General features: G+C 42.3%; 1 protein-coding gene and 1 pseudogene across 3 annotated transcripts in view; one reads left to right on the top strand and one right to left on the bottom strand.

The window, feature by feature from the left end:
- The window catches only part of LOC135526073 (nuclear receptor coactivator 7-like), a 56020-nt gene that overhangs the window by 13972 nt on the left and 23785 nt on the right, over window positions 1-18263 (bottom strand). For 2 of the 3 annotated variants that reach the window (XM_064954152.1, XM_064954154.1), the window contains exons 1-2: window positions 1635-1721; window positions 314-530 (exon numbers count right to left, since the gene is read on the bottom strand). In XM_064954152.1, coding sequence (XP_064810224.1) covers window positions 314-378 — 65 coding nt within the window. In that variant the 5' untranslated portion in view covers window positions 379-530; window positions 1635-1721. Of the gene's footprint in view, window positions 1-313; window positions 531-1634; window positions 1722-18263 lie in introns of those variants that run through there. The other variant, XM_064954153.1, reaches the window with a different exon arrangement.
- On the top strand, window positions 8109-16870 carry LOC135527206 (mitochondrial fission regulator 1-like; annotated as a pseudogene).

Here is an 18263-nt window from a genome sequence, read left to right as displayed (position 1 = left end):
ACGTAATGCCCATGACTGTTTGTGTTCCTTTATTCAAACAATAAGTAAATTCAAAAGAGTGACTATATCAAAGAAGGTGTTGAAGTTCTACTTTGAGCTGTTGTGCTCCATTCATCGCAACATGTAGGGAGAACACAACATGTAGGGAGAACACAACATGTAGGGAGAGCACAACATGTAGGGAGAACACAACATGTAGGGAGAGCAACACCAAAAAGGATAGGACGCATTCTGGGATTAACTAAACGCGTCACAATTCTAAGCAGTGCTTTTCCTCATTTTTTGCCAATAATCAGTTAATCACAGGCCTGACCTGGTCTTGACGTTGCCAAAGTAGCTGGGCCTGTTTTTGTCCCTCTGTTGTATTTTGTGTTCCATGGCTCCAAGGGTTTGCAAGAAGGCCTTCTCAGGGGCCTAGCTGAGAATTCTGTTGTCAATATCCCAGCGATGGTCTGGTGAGTTGAGGGGCTCAGCTGGCATCCGTCCTACTATGTTGGGTCCCCATGCTTATTAGGCACCCGTAATCATACCTACAGGAGAGTGTAAGTTCGCACATATAAAAAAAGAATGAGAGAGTGAGACAGTGCATATACTCCAAGTAATGTAGTCAGGTCTTTCAGGAGAATCAATGATGCAATCTGAGCATTTTAGCAGGCATATAACCTTGCGCTGAAAAAATGGTCACAAAAAAGGTCAAATAAGAAATAAAAAAGGAATGGATTCGGCTATTTCAGCCACACCATTGCTGACAGGTGTATAAAAATCAAGCACACAGCCATGCAATCTCCAAAGACAAACATTGGCAGTAGAATGGCCTTACTGAAGACCTCGGTGACTTTCAACATGGCTACAGAGTTCCAAACTGCCTCTGAAAGCAATGTCAGCACAAAAAGTTCCAGTGAAGGGAAATCTTTTTGCTACAGCATACAATGACATTCTAGACGATTCTGTGCTTCCAACTTTGTTGCAACAGGCCCTTTCCTGTTTCAGCATGACAATGCGCCCGTCCACAAAGCGAGGTCCATGATTTGTCGAGATCGGTGTGGAAGAACTTGACTGGCCTGCACAGAGCCCTAACCTCAACCCCATCGAACAGCTTTGGGATGAATTGGAACGCTGACTGCGAGCCAGGCCTAATCGTCCAAAATCAGTGCCCAACCTCACTAATGCTCTTGTGGCTGAATGGAAGCAGCAATGTTCCAACATCTAGTGGAAAGCCTTCCCAGAAGAATGGAGGCTATTATAGCAGAAAGGGGGGAGGGGACCAACTCGATATTAATGCCCGTAATTGTGTAATGAGATGTTCGATGAGCCGGTGTCCACATACTTTTGGTCATGTCGTGCATTTTGGTGCATTCAATGTAATCTATTTTCCTTTTTCTTCTAGCACATTCAGTCAGAATAGATCGGTTTCTCCACTTAGCTCAAGTTCATAGTGAATAAGGGGTTCTACGTGCAATACTGTATGAAGCATGTCGACAAATCATTATGCCGTGGAGAAGATTGCAATTACTGTAGTCTTTCTACACATGAACGATCCCACTTCCATATCGAAAATCCGGGGATGCGGCAATAAAACGTAGTGGTGGGGTACCCTGAATTCAGCAACATATTACAAGAATTTGGTGACTGACCTGTCACAAAGACTGCCCGGAATGTTGATGGAGAGCGGGTGACTTCGGCAGACTTCATATTGCGGTGTTACTGTAGACTGTGATAGCACTGCAGAGTAGAGCTCAATACTGCAGCGCCAACAGCAACACGTTGAGCATGTATGCTCCGCCTATTTCCCTCATCCTCCATCCTTTTTAAAGGGCCCGTGGTTGAGCAGAATCATTGCAAGGCTGGAATAACGGTTAACTCACTGTAATAATCAATCCAACCCCCATGTTTTTAAATTCCCCATACAAACGCCTTAAAATAGCATAGATTACAATGGTAACTTTTCAAAATGACTTTGGTTTGTTGCACTAATTAATTGCAGATAGAAAAAGCCTATACATAACTTTCGCAGAAAATAACATGGCCTTTCTTAGAATAGAAAACTGGAGTGGCTTATACCTTTGGGAAATATATATAGTTTATAAATAAATTCCAAAAAAAGGCCTAGCACATGCCTTCTGCCACTCGAAGCGCTTTCATTGCGTCGCTTCGCTCGTTGATGCTCAAATTCTGGAGAAAAACACGGTTCTGACTCGTGGGAACAGCTAAAACCAAACGTAACTTTTTCGTAGCAGGTTAAAGGCGCTCCATGGTCAATCTGCCATCAGCATTGGTCGTGCAGCTGATACGGCCTCTGCAGAAGTCAGGGCATTCATATTTCTTCCGCTTCGCCGAGCAGAGTAGTTGTAAAATAAATTGTCAATGAAGTGAGTTTGTTTTACTGGACCTCCCATATAGCTCTGCGAAGCATGAATGCACTCCCTGACTTCTGCAGAGGCAATATCATGTAAATGCTGCAAGGCCATTGCAGACCTCAGATTGAACATGCGGTGCATTTAAGAGACAATTTATGCTTGATCCGAAATGTGGTCGGCGGTGCCATGTGGATGGTGTGACTCAGTAGCGGATCATACAGAGGCATGTAACGTTACAGTAGAGGCGAAAATGAACTCAGTACCGCATCGCCATTAGCCTCTCAAACGTTGTAACAATATGGACGGCTCCATATAGCTACGCATTGACATGATTGATGACGGTAGGTGAAGGCGGGAGGTCCTGTATAAACACAAACGCACTTCCTTGACAACTCTGCAAGTAGTATGAATGCCCTGACTCCTGCTGAGGCTGTATCATCGTAAATGCTGCACAGCCAATGCAGACATCGGATTGCCCATGGAGCTCCTTTAAGGGTGAATTTAGGCAGCAGGTTAGGAAAGGGTTAGCTAAACTACTCTAACCTACTAGGAAAAGCAACGCCATTCTTTATTTTGTGTTAAGATAACCGACATTAGCTACAATACATAGTATCATTCGATGTCTAAACTGACATTAGCTACAATACATAGTATCATTCGATGTCTAAACTGAGGGTCAATAAAGCCAGGAAGACCTGTTGAAGGGCGAGTTAACGTTAACTGGCAAGCGTCGTCAGCTAACAGTAGAGCGCAACTAACGTTAAACACAACTAACAGCTAGCCGTGCTTTAGCTTTCTCAAACTCTAGGCGGCATTCTGCATTCTCCATACAGTTCATAGCCATAGCTTCGCCCAGGACTACCTCATGTGAACTCGAATCCCCTACGCCCTGGTTAACGTTTAGAAACGTCAGTAATCATCGCTTTCGAAACATATGGTCCTTATCTTTCATCAACGAGAAATAATTCTTCAAATAAAAAAATACTTAATGTTGCAGTTTTAATCCATAGCGCTATGGGTGCCTCCATCCAGCGAAGCTAACCAAGGTACAGTTTGTTTTATAGGCACACATTCAGACATTTTACAGACATTCGCCAAAAGCCATTTAAATTTGTAAAAAGCAATAACTAATTCATTGTCATAGAAACATAAAAATAGATTTGGTTTGTTCTATAAATGTTTAGCATACTTTTATAACCTTTGTTTTGAATACAAAATCCAGTTTTAATTTGATGGAAATAGATAATCTTTAAAATGCTATTTAAAGCTGTACAAATCAATAACCAATTCACAGTTTTTCACAATCAAACTAGATATGATTTATTCTATAAATGTCAAGCATACTTTTACAGCTTTTGTTTTGGATTTTTTTTTAAATCCAGTTGACTTGATAGAAATACACATCTATAAAAGGCCATTTAAAGCTATGTAAATCAACGTTTTCACTGATTATGACAGAATCAAACTAGGTATGATTTATTCTATTAATGTGTAGTATACCTTTACAACCTTTACTTTGAGTAGAAATTCCAGTTAATTTGATAGAAATACACATTTGATAGACTGCATGCCCTCTATCAAATCCAAACTGGAATTTTTCCTCAAAACAAAAGGCTGTAAAAGTTAGAATTAGAAGGATCTCAATTTAAAAGCCAGTCAATGTGACCATACGATCACCTTCCTTTTTAGGGAGCATTGCATTGGGCTCGCTACCAACTAGTAACCTAACCATAGCTGCAGGAAGTAGGGGTGCTGCAGCAACCCTATAAAATAAAAGTGCACAAAAGTAGTGCACTGGACCTTTACTAGTACTATATTAGAGGACCGATAAGTCTGTAGAGTGGGCGATATGACGATATATATCGTGTGACGATAGAAAATCATCCATTGTTTCATATTACGCGCTATCGTTTATTCCGTTGTGTCGCAAATCACACTCCTTTGGGCAATATGTTTTGTAAATTGGACGACGGTTTGCGTGTGGAAGGAATTTTGCAACACAAACAAACATGGAGCGTGAACTTGACAGAGCATGGAGACACGGAGCTCGTACCTAAAAAAAAGAGTCTTCTTCGGTCGCATGGACGTGGTTTGGGTATGAAAAGTCTTGATACGGACCAGAAAACCGTCCTCAGCAAAATATGCCGCAGGCCGGACCCAACAACAGGCTCAAACACTAACTTTTTACCACCTACGCAAGAATCATGTGAGACAGTATGGAGAGAGTCTACGGATGAGACCCAAAAAAGTAAAGTTGAGTGCTCAAATCAAACCCCCGACTCAGACGTTGCAAGAGGCTTTTGCCCGTGGAACACCATATAACAAAGGATCACAAAGATGGAAGGAGATAACAGCTGCCGTTACAACTTACAGTTGAAGTCGGAAGTTTACATACACGTCATTAAAACTCCACACTCCACACATTTCATGTGAACTAACTATTAGTTTTGGCAAGTTGGTTAGGACATCTACTTTGTGCATGACAAGTAATTTTTCCAACAATTGTTTACAGACAGATTATATCACTGTATCACAATTCCAGTGGGTCAGAAGTTTACATACACTAAGTTGACTGTGCCTTTAAACAGCTTGGAAAATTCCAGAAAATGTCATGGCTTTAGAAGCTTCTGATAGGCCAATTGACATCATTTGAGTCAATTGGAGGTGTACCTGTGAATGTATTTCAAGGCCTACCTTCAAACCCAGTGCCTCTTTGCTTGACATCATGGGAAAATCAAAGAAATCAGCCAAGACCTCAAAAAATATTGTAGACCTCCACAAGTCTGGTCAATCCTTGGGAGCAATTTCCAAATGCCTGAAGGTACCACGTTCATCAGTACAAACAATAGTATGCAAGTATAAACACCATGGGACCACGCAGCCATCATACCGCTCAGGAAGGATACGCATTCTGTCTCGTAGAGATGAGCGTACTTTGGTGTGAAAAGTGCAAATCAATCCCAGAACAACAGCAAAGGACATTGTGAAGATGCTGGAGGAAACGGGTACAAAAGTATCTATATCCACAGTAAAAACAAGTCCTATATCAACCTAACCTGAAAGGCCGCTCAGCAAGGAAGAAGCTACTGCTTCAAAACGGCCATAAAAAAGCCAAACTACGGTTTGCAACTGCACATGGGGACAAAGATCGTACTTTTTGGAGAAATGTCCTCTGGTCTGATGAAACAAAAATATAACTGTTTGACCATAGTTATGTTTGGAGGAAAAGGGGGAGGTTTGCAAGCCAAAGAACACCATCCCAACTGTTCTTTGCTGCAAGAGGGCTTGGTGCACTTCACATAATAGATGGCATCACGAGGCAGGAAAATTATGTGGCTATATTGAAGCAACATCTCAAGACATAAGTCAAGAAGTTAAAACTTGGTCGCCAAATGGGTCTTCCAAATGGACAATGATCCCAAGCATACTTCCAAAGTTGTGGTAAAATGGCTTAAGGACAACAAAGTCAAGGTGTTTGGGTGGCCATCACAAAGCTCTGACCTCAATCCTATAGAACATTTGCGGGCAGAACTGAACTGAAAAAGTGTGTGCGAGCAAGGAGGCCTACAAACCTGACTCAGTTACACCAGCTCTGTCAGGAGGAATGGGACAAAATTCACCCAACTTATTGTGGGAAGCTTGTGGAAGGCTACCCGAAACGTTTGACCCAAGTTAAACAACTTTAAGGCAATGCTACCAAATACTAATTTAGTGTACGTAAACTTTTGACCCACAGGGAATGTGGTGAAAGAAATAAAAGTTTAAATAAATAATTCTCTCTACTATTATTTCACATTCTTAAAATAAAGTGGTGATCCCAACTGACCTAAGACAGGGACTTTTTACTAGGTTTAAATGTCAGGAACTGTGAAAAACTGAGTTTAAATTTATTTAGCTAAGGTGCATGTAAACTTCCAACTACAACTGTACATCTGCAAAGACATGGCTCCAATTTACAGGGTCAAGAAACGACCCAAGGTACCAAATGCAAATTGATATGTTGCATGTATTAATGCCAAAATAACATGCAAGCCCCCAAAATATAGTGCTCTTATTTTTTTGCACATTTGTTACACTTAAATGTTTCAAATTTTAATATTACACAAAGACAACCCAAGTAAACACAAAATGCAGTGTTTTGGTGATCATTTTATTTATTAAGGGGAAAAAAAGCTCTCCGAACCTTCATGGCCCTATGTGACAAAGTAATTGCCCCCCTTGTTAAATCATGAATTTACTGTTGTTAATCACATTTTTTGGAAAGCTGAGTTCAATTTCACTAGCCACACCCAGGCCCGATTACTGCCAGACCTGTTGAATCAAGAAACCACTTAAATAGAACCTGTCTGACAAAGTGAAGTAGGCCAAAATATCTCAAAAGCAAGACATAATGTCGCGATCCAAAGAAATTCAGGAACAGATGAGAAACAAAGTAATTGACATTATCAGTCTGGACTTTACAAAGCCAGTTCTAAAGCTTTGGGACTCTAGCGAACCACGGTGAGAGCCATTATTCACAAATGGAGAAAATTTGGAACAGTGGTGTGCCTTCCCAGGAGTGGCCGGCCTACCAAAATTACCCCAAGAGTGCAGCAACGACTCATCCAAGAGGTCACAAAAAACCCCACAACATCTAAAGAACTGCAGGCCTCACTTGCCTCAGTTAAGGTCAGTGTTCATGACTCGACCATAAGAAATACTGGGAAAAAATGGCATCCATGGCAGAGTTCCAAGGCGAAAACCAATGCTGACCAAAAATAACAAAGGCTCGTCTCACTTTTGGCAAAATACATCTTGACTTTTGGGAAAGTATTCTGTGGACTGACGAGACAAAAGTTTAACTTTTTGGAAGGTGTGCGTCCCGTTACATCTGGCGTAAAAGTAACACAGCATTTCAGAAAAAGAACATCATACCAACAATCAAATATGGTGGTGGTGGTGTGATGGTCTGGGGCTGCTTTGTTGCTTAAGGACCTGGACGACTTGCTGTGATTGATGGAATCATGAATTCTGCTCTCTACCAAAGAATCCTGAAGGAGAATGTCCGGCCATCAGTTCGTGACCTCAAGCTGAAGTGCACTTGGATTCTGGAGCAGGACAATGATCCAAAACACACCAGCAAGTCCACCTCCTGAATGGCTTAAAAAAAAAATCATTTTTTGGAGTGGCCTAGTCAAAGTCCGGACTTGAATCCGATTGAGATGTGGTGTGACCTTAAAAAGGCGGTTCATGCTCAAATCCTCCAATGTGGCTGAAAAGAAGAGTGGGCCAAAATTCCTCCACAACGATGTGAAAGACTCATTGCCAGTTCAGCAGCTCCAGCAGAAATTTGTCACACTGACTTATTGGAAAGGTGGCATTCTATGACGGTGCCATGTTGAGTCACTGAGCTCTTCAGTAAGGCCATTCTACTGCCAATGTTTGTCTATGGAGATTGCATGGCTGTGTGCTCAATTTTATACACCTGTCAGCAACAGGTGTGGCTGAAATAGCCGAATCCACACACTTTTATATATACACTGTAGCTATTAGCTAGCTATTTCTAAAGATTAAAAGCATGCATTCTGCAGAGTAAGGTTACTAACAAGAGTTTGTGGTGGCCTGGGCCCTGGGAGCCAGTTGTTTTCTACTCTCCTGCCAACTCCTGACGGAATTGTCATGTGTGGCTTGACAATAACAGCAAAGCTGGCAAGAACACAAACAGATCTGGGACCATGCTAAGTTTGTGGATGTTTGAAAAAGTAACATCACGTTACCACTATTCAGGAGGTTATTCCTATTTGGCAGAACAAGCCTCATGGATCGACTCGATGTGTGGTGAGGAGAATAGGCTCCCTTGTGCCCATGAAACCCCATCTCAGGGCATGTTTCCAGGTAAATATGGTATTTTCCAAATTCAACACATGCCATAATAGTACACATAGTACAGACATTGACTTTGTCAGAAGGCAGACTTAGTTGCCAAATTCCATTAAAGGTGCTAATCAAGAGCACTTGCATCTGTTTACCAGGAACTTCTAGGCCTCCCTCCGCTGCAGCCCATGGATGGCCCCATGGTGCCCGTAATGGCAGACATTGCCTGGATCGCAGCAGATGAGGAGTCTGAGACCTATGCCAGAGTGAGGTAAGAACGTGCTTCTCTCACCCACAGTGCAGAATAACGGTCTGCTAATCTTGAGGATAGTCCTTTAGTGGGGCAGCAAAAATTGTCGGCAGCTATCGTTGAGGTCTAAATGATTGGCTTGTGAATGTTTTTTGTTAAACCTTTATTTAACTAGGCAAGTCGGTTAAGAAAAAAAATCTTATTTACAATGACGGCCTACCAAAAGGCCTCCTGCGGGGACGGGGGCTGGGATTAAAAATATAGGACAAAACACACATCACGACGAGACACCACAACACTACATAAAGAGAGACCTAAGAGACAACATATCATGGCAGCAAAACATGACAACACAGCATGGTAGCATCACATGACAACAACACGGTAGCAGCACAAAACATGGTACAAACATTATTGGGCACAGACAACAGCACAAAGGGCAAGAAGGTAGAAACAACAATACATCATGCGAAGCAGCCACAACAATATTGGTTATGTCAACATTCGTGGTGGCAAGGGACTCTTCCAAATTTGGAAGATTCCACTGTGTTTGTGTCTGTCAATAAGCTTCCTGTTCTGTTAATGCAAGAGTGTTTTCTTACGGTCCATTGTGTTTTCTCAGAAGTGACTCACGCCCGCGAGTGGCAGCCCATGTGTCTTTCCTGGTTATGCAATGGAACTCCTCTGTGCCCTACTTCCGCCGTTACGTCAAGAAGGTGGAGACGCTGATGAAACCTGCGGTGACGGCTATGAACCACACCAGCTCCCAGCAGGACAAGCTGAGGAGACTCCACTCTCTCCGTTGCCACAGAGTCTGGTCGGGAATTTGTAAAGGAATTGTTTTCATTAAGTTCAATTCCCCAGTGAAAGTGGCTCTTTCTCTGGCCAAGTTAGCTATATTAGGCCTATTCATGGGTTGCACCTCTGTCACGTAGTTGCCATTATTATGAATATTCTACAGACGCCGTGGCCATATTGTTGCCCAAACGTCCTGTGAATCACAGTATTCTGAAAGGGGGCTAATGACTGTTTAGTCTAAAATACACAGTAGTGATCTGGAAATATGATGGCATTGCTAAAATAGGCAACTATTTAGTAGGAATCAGCTTTTCCATTATCATGTCATCATATTTGCTTTAGACAGATGACAATGCTGTCATTAGCTAGCAAAGTTTGTCCAAAATAGCTACTAATGTTAACTAACTCAAAACCGGTGGTCTCCCTCAATCCTAGCTATCTAGCTAATGTTATACTGCTTCTAGAGTCAATCTGGAGACATCAAATTTTATTTGTCACATGCGCCGAATACAACAGGTTTAGACCTAGACCTTACCGTGAATTGCTTACTTACAAGCCCATAACCAACAATGCAGTTCAAGAAAGAGTTAAGAAAATGTTTACTAAATAAAGGGGTACAGGTCAGTTGAGGTAATTTGTACATGTACACTGCCGTTCAAAAGTTTGGGGACACGTAAGACATTTCCTTGTTTTTGAAAGAAAAGTAACTTTTTTGTCCATTTAAAATAACATCGAATTGATGAGAAATACATTGTAGACATTGTTAATGTTGTAAATGACTATTGTAGCTGGAAACGGCAGATTTTCTTTTAATGGAATATCTACATAGGCGTACAGAGGCCCATTATAAGCAACTATTGCTCCTGTGTTCTAATGGCATGTTGTGTTAGCTAATCCAAGTTTATCATTATAAAAGGCTAATTGATCATTAGAAAACCCTTTTGCAATTATGTTAGCACATCTGTAAACTGTTGTACTGATTAAAGAAGCAATACAACTGGCCTTCTTTAGATTAGTTGAGTATCTGGAGCATCAGCATTTGTGGGATCGATTAGAGGCTCAAAATGGCCAGAAACAAAGACTTTCTTCTGAAACTCGTCAGTCTATTCTTGTTCTGAGAAATGAAGGCTATTCCGTGTGAGAAATTGCCAAGAAACTGAAGATCTCGTACAACACTGTTTTCTACTCCCTTCACAGAACAGCGCAAACTGGCTCTAACCAGAATAGAAAGAGGAGTGGGAGTCCCCGGTGCACAACTGAGCAAGAGGACAAGTACATTAGAATGTCTAGTTTGAGAAACAGGTGCCTCACAAATCCTCCACTGGCAGCTTCATTAAATAGTGCCCGCAAAACACCAGTCTCAACATCCACAGTGAAGAGGTGACTCAGGGATGCTGGCCTTCTAGGCAGAGTTCCTCTGTCCAGTGTCTGTGTTCTTTTATCTATCTTAATCTTTTATTTTTATTGGCCAGTCTGAAATATGGCTTTTTCTTTGCAACTCTGCCTAGAAGGCCAGCATCCCGGAGTCGCCTCTTCACTCTTGACATTGAGAATGGTGTTTGACCACCTAGCTAGGTAGCATTATCATCTACAAACCAAACACACTAACGTTATGTCAGCAATTTGCATATCTAGCTTTAGCTAGTTAAAGTTAGCTAGTTTAAATGAAGGCATGGCATCTTGTGGGGTTTATGCAGTGTAGCTGCATGATGCTATTAGTAGATTATTTTGAATACAAATGCAAGGCAATTGATAATAGAGGTCGACCGATTATGATTTTTCAACGCCGATACCGATTATTGGAGGACCCCAAAAAAGCCGATACCGATTAATCAGCCGATTTTTATTTTATTTGTAATAATGACAATTACAACAATGCTGAATGAACACTTATTTTAACTTAAGATAATACATCAATAAAATAAATTTAGCCTAAAATAAATAACGAAACATGTTCAATTTGGTTTAAATAATGCAAAAACAAATTGTTGGAGAAGAAAGTAAAAGTGCAATATGTGCCATGTAAGAAAGCTAACATTTAAGTTCCTTGCTCAGATCAATATTCCCAGGTAAGAAGTTTTAGATTGTAGTTATTATAGGAATTATAGGACTATTTCCCCCTATACCATTTGTATTTCATTAACCTTTGACTATTGGATGTTCTTATAAGCACTTTAGTATTGCCAGAGTAACAGTATAGCTTCCGTCCCTCTCCTCGCTGCTCCCTGGGCTTGAACCAGGAACACAATGAGAACAGCCACCCTCGAAGCAACGTTACCCATGGGGAACAACCACTCCAAGTCTCAGAGCGAGTGACGTTTGAAACGCTATTAGCGCGCACCCGCTAACTAGCTAGCCATTTCACATCGGTTACACCAGCCTCATCTTGGGAGTTGATAGACTTGAAGTCATAAACAGCGCAATACTTGACCCACAACGAAGAGCTGCTTGCAAAATGCACGAAAGTGCTGTTTGAATGAATGCTTACGAGCCTGCTGCTGCCTACCACCGCTCAGTCAGATACTTGTATGCTTGTATGCTCAGTCAGATTATATGCAACGCAAGACACGCTAAATAAACTAGTAATATCATCAGCCATGTGTAGTTAACTAGTGATTATGATTGATTGATTGTTTTTTATAAGATAAGTTTAATGCTAGCTAGCAATTTACCTTGGCTTACTGCATTCGCGTAACAGGCAGTCTCCTTGTGGAGTGCAACGAGAGGCAGGTGGCTATAGCGTTGGACTAGTTAACTGTAAGGTTGCAAGATTGGATACCCCGAGCTGACAAGGCAAAAATCTGTCATTCTGCCCCTGAACGAGGCAGTTAACCCACCGTTCCTAGGCCGTCATTGAAAATAAGAATGTGTTCTTAACTGACTTGCCTAGTTAAATAAAATTAAATAAAGGTGTAAAAAAAAAACGACAACGATGAGACAGCCTTTAGGGAGGATGTCAGAGACCTGGCAGTGTGGTGCCAGGACAACAACCTCTCCCTCAACATGAGCAAGACAAAGGAGCTAATCGTGGATGACAGGAAAAGTAGGGACGTACACGCCCCAATTCATATCGACGGAGCTGTAGTGGAGCGGGTCGAGAGTTTCAAGTTCCTTGGTGTCCACATCAACAACAAACTATCATGGTCCAAACACACCAAGACAGTTGTGAAGAAGGCACAACAACACCTTTTCCCCCTCAGGAGACTGAAAAGATTTCGCATGGGTACCCAGATCCTCAAAGTTCTACAGCTGCACCATCGAGAGCATCCTGACCGCCTGGTATAGCAACTGCTCGGCATCCGACTGTAAGGAGCTACAGAAAATTGTGCGTACAGCCCAGTACATCACTGGGACCAAGCTTCCTGCCATCCAGGACCTATATACTAGGCGGTGTCAGAGGAAGGCCCCAAAAAATGGCAAAGACTCCAGTCACCCAAGTCATAGACGGTTCTCTATGCTACCACAGGGCAAGCGGTCCCGGAGTACCAAGTCTAGGTCCAAAAGGCTACCTAACAGCTTCTACCCCCAAGCTATAAGACTGAACAATGAATCAAATGGCCACCCATACTATTTACATTGACCCCCCCCTTTGTTTTTACACTTGCTGTTTATTATATATGCATAGTCACTTTACCCCTACCTACATGTACAAATGACCTCGACTAACCTGTACCGCCACACATTGACTAAGTACCGGTACCCCCTGTATATAGTATCGTTATTGTTCTTTTATTGTTATTTTTATTTATTTTGTAATTGTTTTCTTAACTCTATTTATTGAACTGCATTGTTGGTTAAGGGCTTGTAAGTAAGAATTTCACGGTAAGGTGATCATATATTGTATTTGGCGCATGTGATCAATAACATTTTGTTTTATTTGTTACTGTGTGTATATTTCTTTGTAGGCTTGTCTATTGGTCATTACGATTGTATGTCTTTCTGCATGGATATGCACAGGAACTCTGTGGCATAAAGTCATGTCATTGTTGCAGAAATTATGATGACCTGTTTCACATGCTCTAGCAAATGCGCTTTTCCTAGACAAGCAGTTGCTATGTCCTTGTCTCATCGCGCACCAGCGACTCCTGTGGCGGGCTGGACGCAGTGCGTGCTAATCAAGGTTGCCAGGTGCACAGTGTTTTCTCCGACGCATTGGTGCGGCTGGCTTCCGGGTTGGATGTGCGCTGTGTTAAGAAGCAGTGCGGCTAGGTTGGGTTGTGTATCGGAGGACGTATGACTTTCAACCTTCGTCTCTCCCGAGCCCGTATGGGAGTTGTAGCGATGAGACAAGATAGTAGCAACTACAACAATTGGATACCACGAAATTGGGGAGAAAAAGGGGTAAAATTACACCAAAAAAAAAAGTGATGGGCTTTGGCATTGAAACTGAAAAAACACTGACCCCCCATGCCTCATAAACTCATCAAGGAAATTGTATTAAAAATAGACTGACTATGTGACCAATGTTACCAAAAACAAAATTTGCCACTGAACAAATTTCAGGTCTGCTTGAATGTTGTGAAAATTCTGTGCAACTTCCAGTGTGTTTACTCTGAACGCTGAGGCTGTACCCACTTTAAGTTACAGTTTAACATTTGATCATAATTTGGGCTCCCGAGTGGCGCAGCAGTTTGAGGCACTTCATCTCAGTGCAAGAGGTTCAAATCCAGGCTGTATCACATCCGGCCGTGATTGGGAGTCCCATAGGGCGGCGCACAATTGGCCCAGCGTCGTCTGGGGTAGGCCATCATTGTAAATAAAAATGTGTTCTTAACTCACTTGCCTAGTTAAATTAAGGTAAAATAAAAAAAATAAAAAAATCTAAATAATAATAATGTAGGCCTACCAGTGTGGCCTACCATCAAAAAAAGAAAATGTATCCCATAACATTTTAACATGTTCTATTATTCAGTCTACAGTAGCAGCCAATGTGTGGTGTTCAATGTTGGCCTACATTCCATGACACAAAATAAATACAAATGCAGTGTTTGAAATGAACCTGTTTATCCACTTGTCCTTCAGACAAGGAGGTGACTGCAAATGTTTTCGTTTGATGCAAGAAACTACTTTACAAAATAAAATGCGTTATTATTTCCAAACCATTATTACAGAGAATCAGACAAATGAGCCTACACCTCTACCTATTGGCTACTTAGCTTATTCAAGCCTGCATCAAAATACAACACTGCCTATTTTAAGCCAAAAAAGCTCTTTACCTGATTCACTTTTCAAAGATGTGTAGTAGAAAAGTACACGTTTTATGCTCTTGTAGGAAGCAATCAGACTACAAATTAACTATAACTGGGCTAATAACCCGCAAGGAAAACTCTAGAAAGTGAAGTTCAATCTCATGCTTCTCTCAGTGGGCTGATATTTCTTCTGCTTGGCAGTCCTGGGGGAGCTGCGCGGCAGTCTCGTGGCTACTGCGTGCCCGCGAGCAGCTTAGAGGGAACATTGCATGTGACAACAGTGCAGGAGACGAGTTGATTGCCAATCTGTGTCCCTTTTTTAAGGCTCCGTCTGTCACAATTCTGAGGTTTTTTAATGGGAAAATTATGTTATCTAAATTAACTCTGACAAGTTCAATAACTTGCCTGTCACTGCTCTGCTCTGTTTTCACCACTCAAGCTCAAACCCCTTGACACCTGAACCCCTCTCCCACGACGACACCAGTATGAGCTTTTCAATGGCGGCCTTCAAGATGGCGCCCTACCAGCCCGCCGCCTCTGCCTCCTTCGTCATCAGCGACGTGATGAGGAGGACGTGGTGTCCATTGTATCGGAGCTGATGCCAGGCCCCCTGCCACTTGCGAACATGTCGGCCTTCATGACGACCTTTGACCTCGACCGTCCCAGCATGGACTTCCGGGAGGCGGAGGAGGACATTGTGTTGCTTTCACCAGCTTCGCCGACGTCAGGGACATCCTGAAGGACATGAACCGCATGAAGATGAGCAGGGACAGGTAGGTTTAAAGGGTGAGTCAGGACACTGAGGAAAATGCCTCCCTCTCCATTAGCACACACACACACACTGTCTGAATGTCATGTTAGCAGAAGGTGTGTGATAATGCATTGGCAGCTGACTGTCATCCTGTTTTCCACAGGTAAAAAATCGAGAGGAAACAAGAGAGGAAACAATTATTAGGTAATACGTTTCAAGATTATGTCTTTGTACCAGACCATGCTTTTAACGTGTGTGTCCATGCAGGTATAACAGATGCTGTACCTCCCTAATGGGGGGAGTCAGACACTGCCTCGCTGATCTCAGAGGCCCTGAGGAAGAACTTTATCCTGAAGGATAAAGACATTGTGGGGATGAAGAAACTCATGTAGAGGCTACGTAGTCCTCAACCACCCAACTCCACCTACCCACGTAAGTCAGGCCACATAGAAAGTAGTCCATGTCGACAGACATTCATACACAATACGGCTCGCAAGATTAGACGGAAACATAAATAAACATTTATCTATCAAGCTTTACTTTTAAAATGTCAATTGCCAGTGGACACTCCTATGTGTGTTGCATGCCAGGATTTTACTCTCGGTCTGCAGAGGATTGTGTTTCATTGTTTCCGTGTCTCTCCCTTCTGTTGCCAGGCCTGTGCCTAAGGACCCAGTCCCCATGGAGACCCGGATGCACCTCATCAACCATGGCAATGGCTAAACAACACGTCAGGAAAAACAAGCAACCACCTCCCAGCAGGCCAATTCGGTCTGAACCAAACCTAATTGAAACCATACCCCAATGTCAAGGCACGACATCTCCTGTTATTCAATCAACACTCCCCCGTACGCTCACTATCTGGGCCCACACACCTCCCCAAAAGGAGGATTCCTTATCCCATTGGTTCAAAAGCAATGTCATAGCAACTTCATTTTGTGGGTGCTGTACAACTGAGAAACCATTCCCCCTTTTTGTCCCCGACAAGTTTCAACAGAAGAGTTGTAGATGAACGCATTTGTTGGAGTGGAATAGTTATTTTTTTATCTTTTCATTTCTGTATAGTCCTTGAAGTTGTATATACAAATAAGACTGCAGAAAGTAACAGAGTACTGCAATACCTACACAATTCTTTGTTCATTTACAGCAAAACATCTGTTCAAGTTTGTTAGTCATGGTCAATGTGTACAGCGTAAGTTTGCAAATAAACAATCTTCTTCACATAGCTCTTAACCTACTCATAACCCCATTGTACCAGTACGAGAAAATGTTATCGCTGTCCTTAGGGTAGCAACTCTCAGAATTTAGCTTGATTGATGGACGCTGTGCAACATGATACAGAGAAATAAATCTCAATTTGAAATCGGTCGACGGCCATGACTAAATAATAATGATATGTGTGGTCTTTGAACTTTTCTGATACAAGGACAGCTTGGAAGACTTGTTAGTCTACTGTAAAATTTGAATTTAAGTGTTCTCCTTCCTTGTGTGCTGTTGTGCTATATCTGCCTGTTAAGACACCACCGATAAACTGCCGTTTTTTTTATTACAGAATCTGTGGCTCTTAGGTGTAGGAGACAATGTGCATGTGTGCTGTCACAATATACTAAAGATATGAGTATGAGTGTCACTTGTGTGGCTTTTGAAAATAAATTATCCTGTGCACGCCTTACTACAAAACCTATTGCCTCTATCAATATGACAGTTTTCCCTTTTATTCATTGGTTAGTGTGCTTTTTTTATCAGCCCATCCCCATTTGTCTTTCCACTGTTTTGGCTTTTTCTTCCATTTACATCCTCTGTAGCCCCATAAACTTGTATGCATCCACCACACTTTTGATGACGTTTGCATAAATCAAGTGACTGACTGCTTCAGGAGCCAATCAGGTGTAATTTCTTAATCTTTGTCACGAAACTCCTACCCCTTCACAGAAGAAATCCTGCTCCCCACTTATTTTAAGCTCTTATATCTGGATAGGATTTTTGATCATTCTATTACTGTACTCTTTGAGATGTTAGAATAGCAACTTGTGTCTAGGAAGGGGAACTCTAGTTTAGTTTGCAGTGAAAGGGAAGTCCCACAAAGGTACACTTTCCAAAAGTATGTGGACACCTGCTCATCGAACATCTCATTCCAAAATCATGTGCATTAATATGGAGTTTGACCCCACTTTACTGCTATAACAGCCTCCACTCTTCTGGGAAGGCTTTCCACTAGATGTTGGAATATTGCTGAGGGGAATTGCTTCCATTCAGCCACGAGCATTAGTGAGGTCGGGCACTGATGTGGCCTGGCTCGCCGCAGTCGGCATTCCAATTCATTCCAAAGGTGTTCGATGGGGTTGAGGTCAGGGCTCTGTGCAGTCCAGTCAAGTTCTTCCACACCGATCTCAACAAACCATTTCTGTATGGACCTCGCTTTGTGCATAGGGGCAATGTCATGCTAAGGGTACTAGTACGAACCATGAAAATCATATTATTATCCACCAAACTTTACAGTTGGCACTATGCATTCAAGCAAGCTCGTTTTCTCCTGGCATCTGCCAAACCCAGATTCCTTCATCGGACTGCCAGATGGTGAAACGTGATTCATCACTCCAGAGAGCGCGTTTCCACTGCTCCAGAGTCCACCACTAGCTGACGCTTGGCATTGCACATGGTGATCTTAGGCTTGTGCTTGGCTGCTTGCTCATGAAAACCCATTTTAATGAAGCTCAATGTTATTGTGCTGATGTTGCTTCTAGAGGAAGTTTGGAACTTGGTAGTGAGTGTTGCAACTGAGGACAGGTGATTTGTAGACGCTACGCGCTTCAGTACTCGGCGGTCACGTTCTGTGAACTTGTGTGGCCTACCACTTTGAGGTAGAGTCATTGTTGCTCCTAGACCTTTCCACTTCACAATAACAGAACTTACAGTTGACTGGGGCAGCTCTAGCAGGGCCAGAATTTTATGAACTGATTTTCTCAAAAGATGGCATCCTATGACGGTGGCACGTTGAAAGTCACTGGGCTCTTCAGTAAGGCCAATGTTTGTCTATGGAGATTGCATGGCTGTTTGCTCGATTT

This window comes from Oncorhynchus masou, chromosome 32, assembly GCF_036934945.1.
Source record: "Oncorhynchus masou masou isolate Uvic2021 chromosome 32, UVic_Omas_1.1, whole genome shotgun sequence".
Lineage (NCBI taxonomy): Eukaryota > Metazoa > Chordata > Actinopteri > Salmoniformes > Salmonidae > Oncorhynchus > Oncorhynchus masou.
This window is presented reverse-complemented; position numbering and strand designations above follow the sequence as displayed.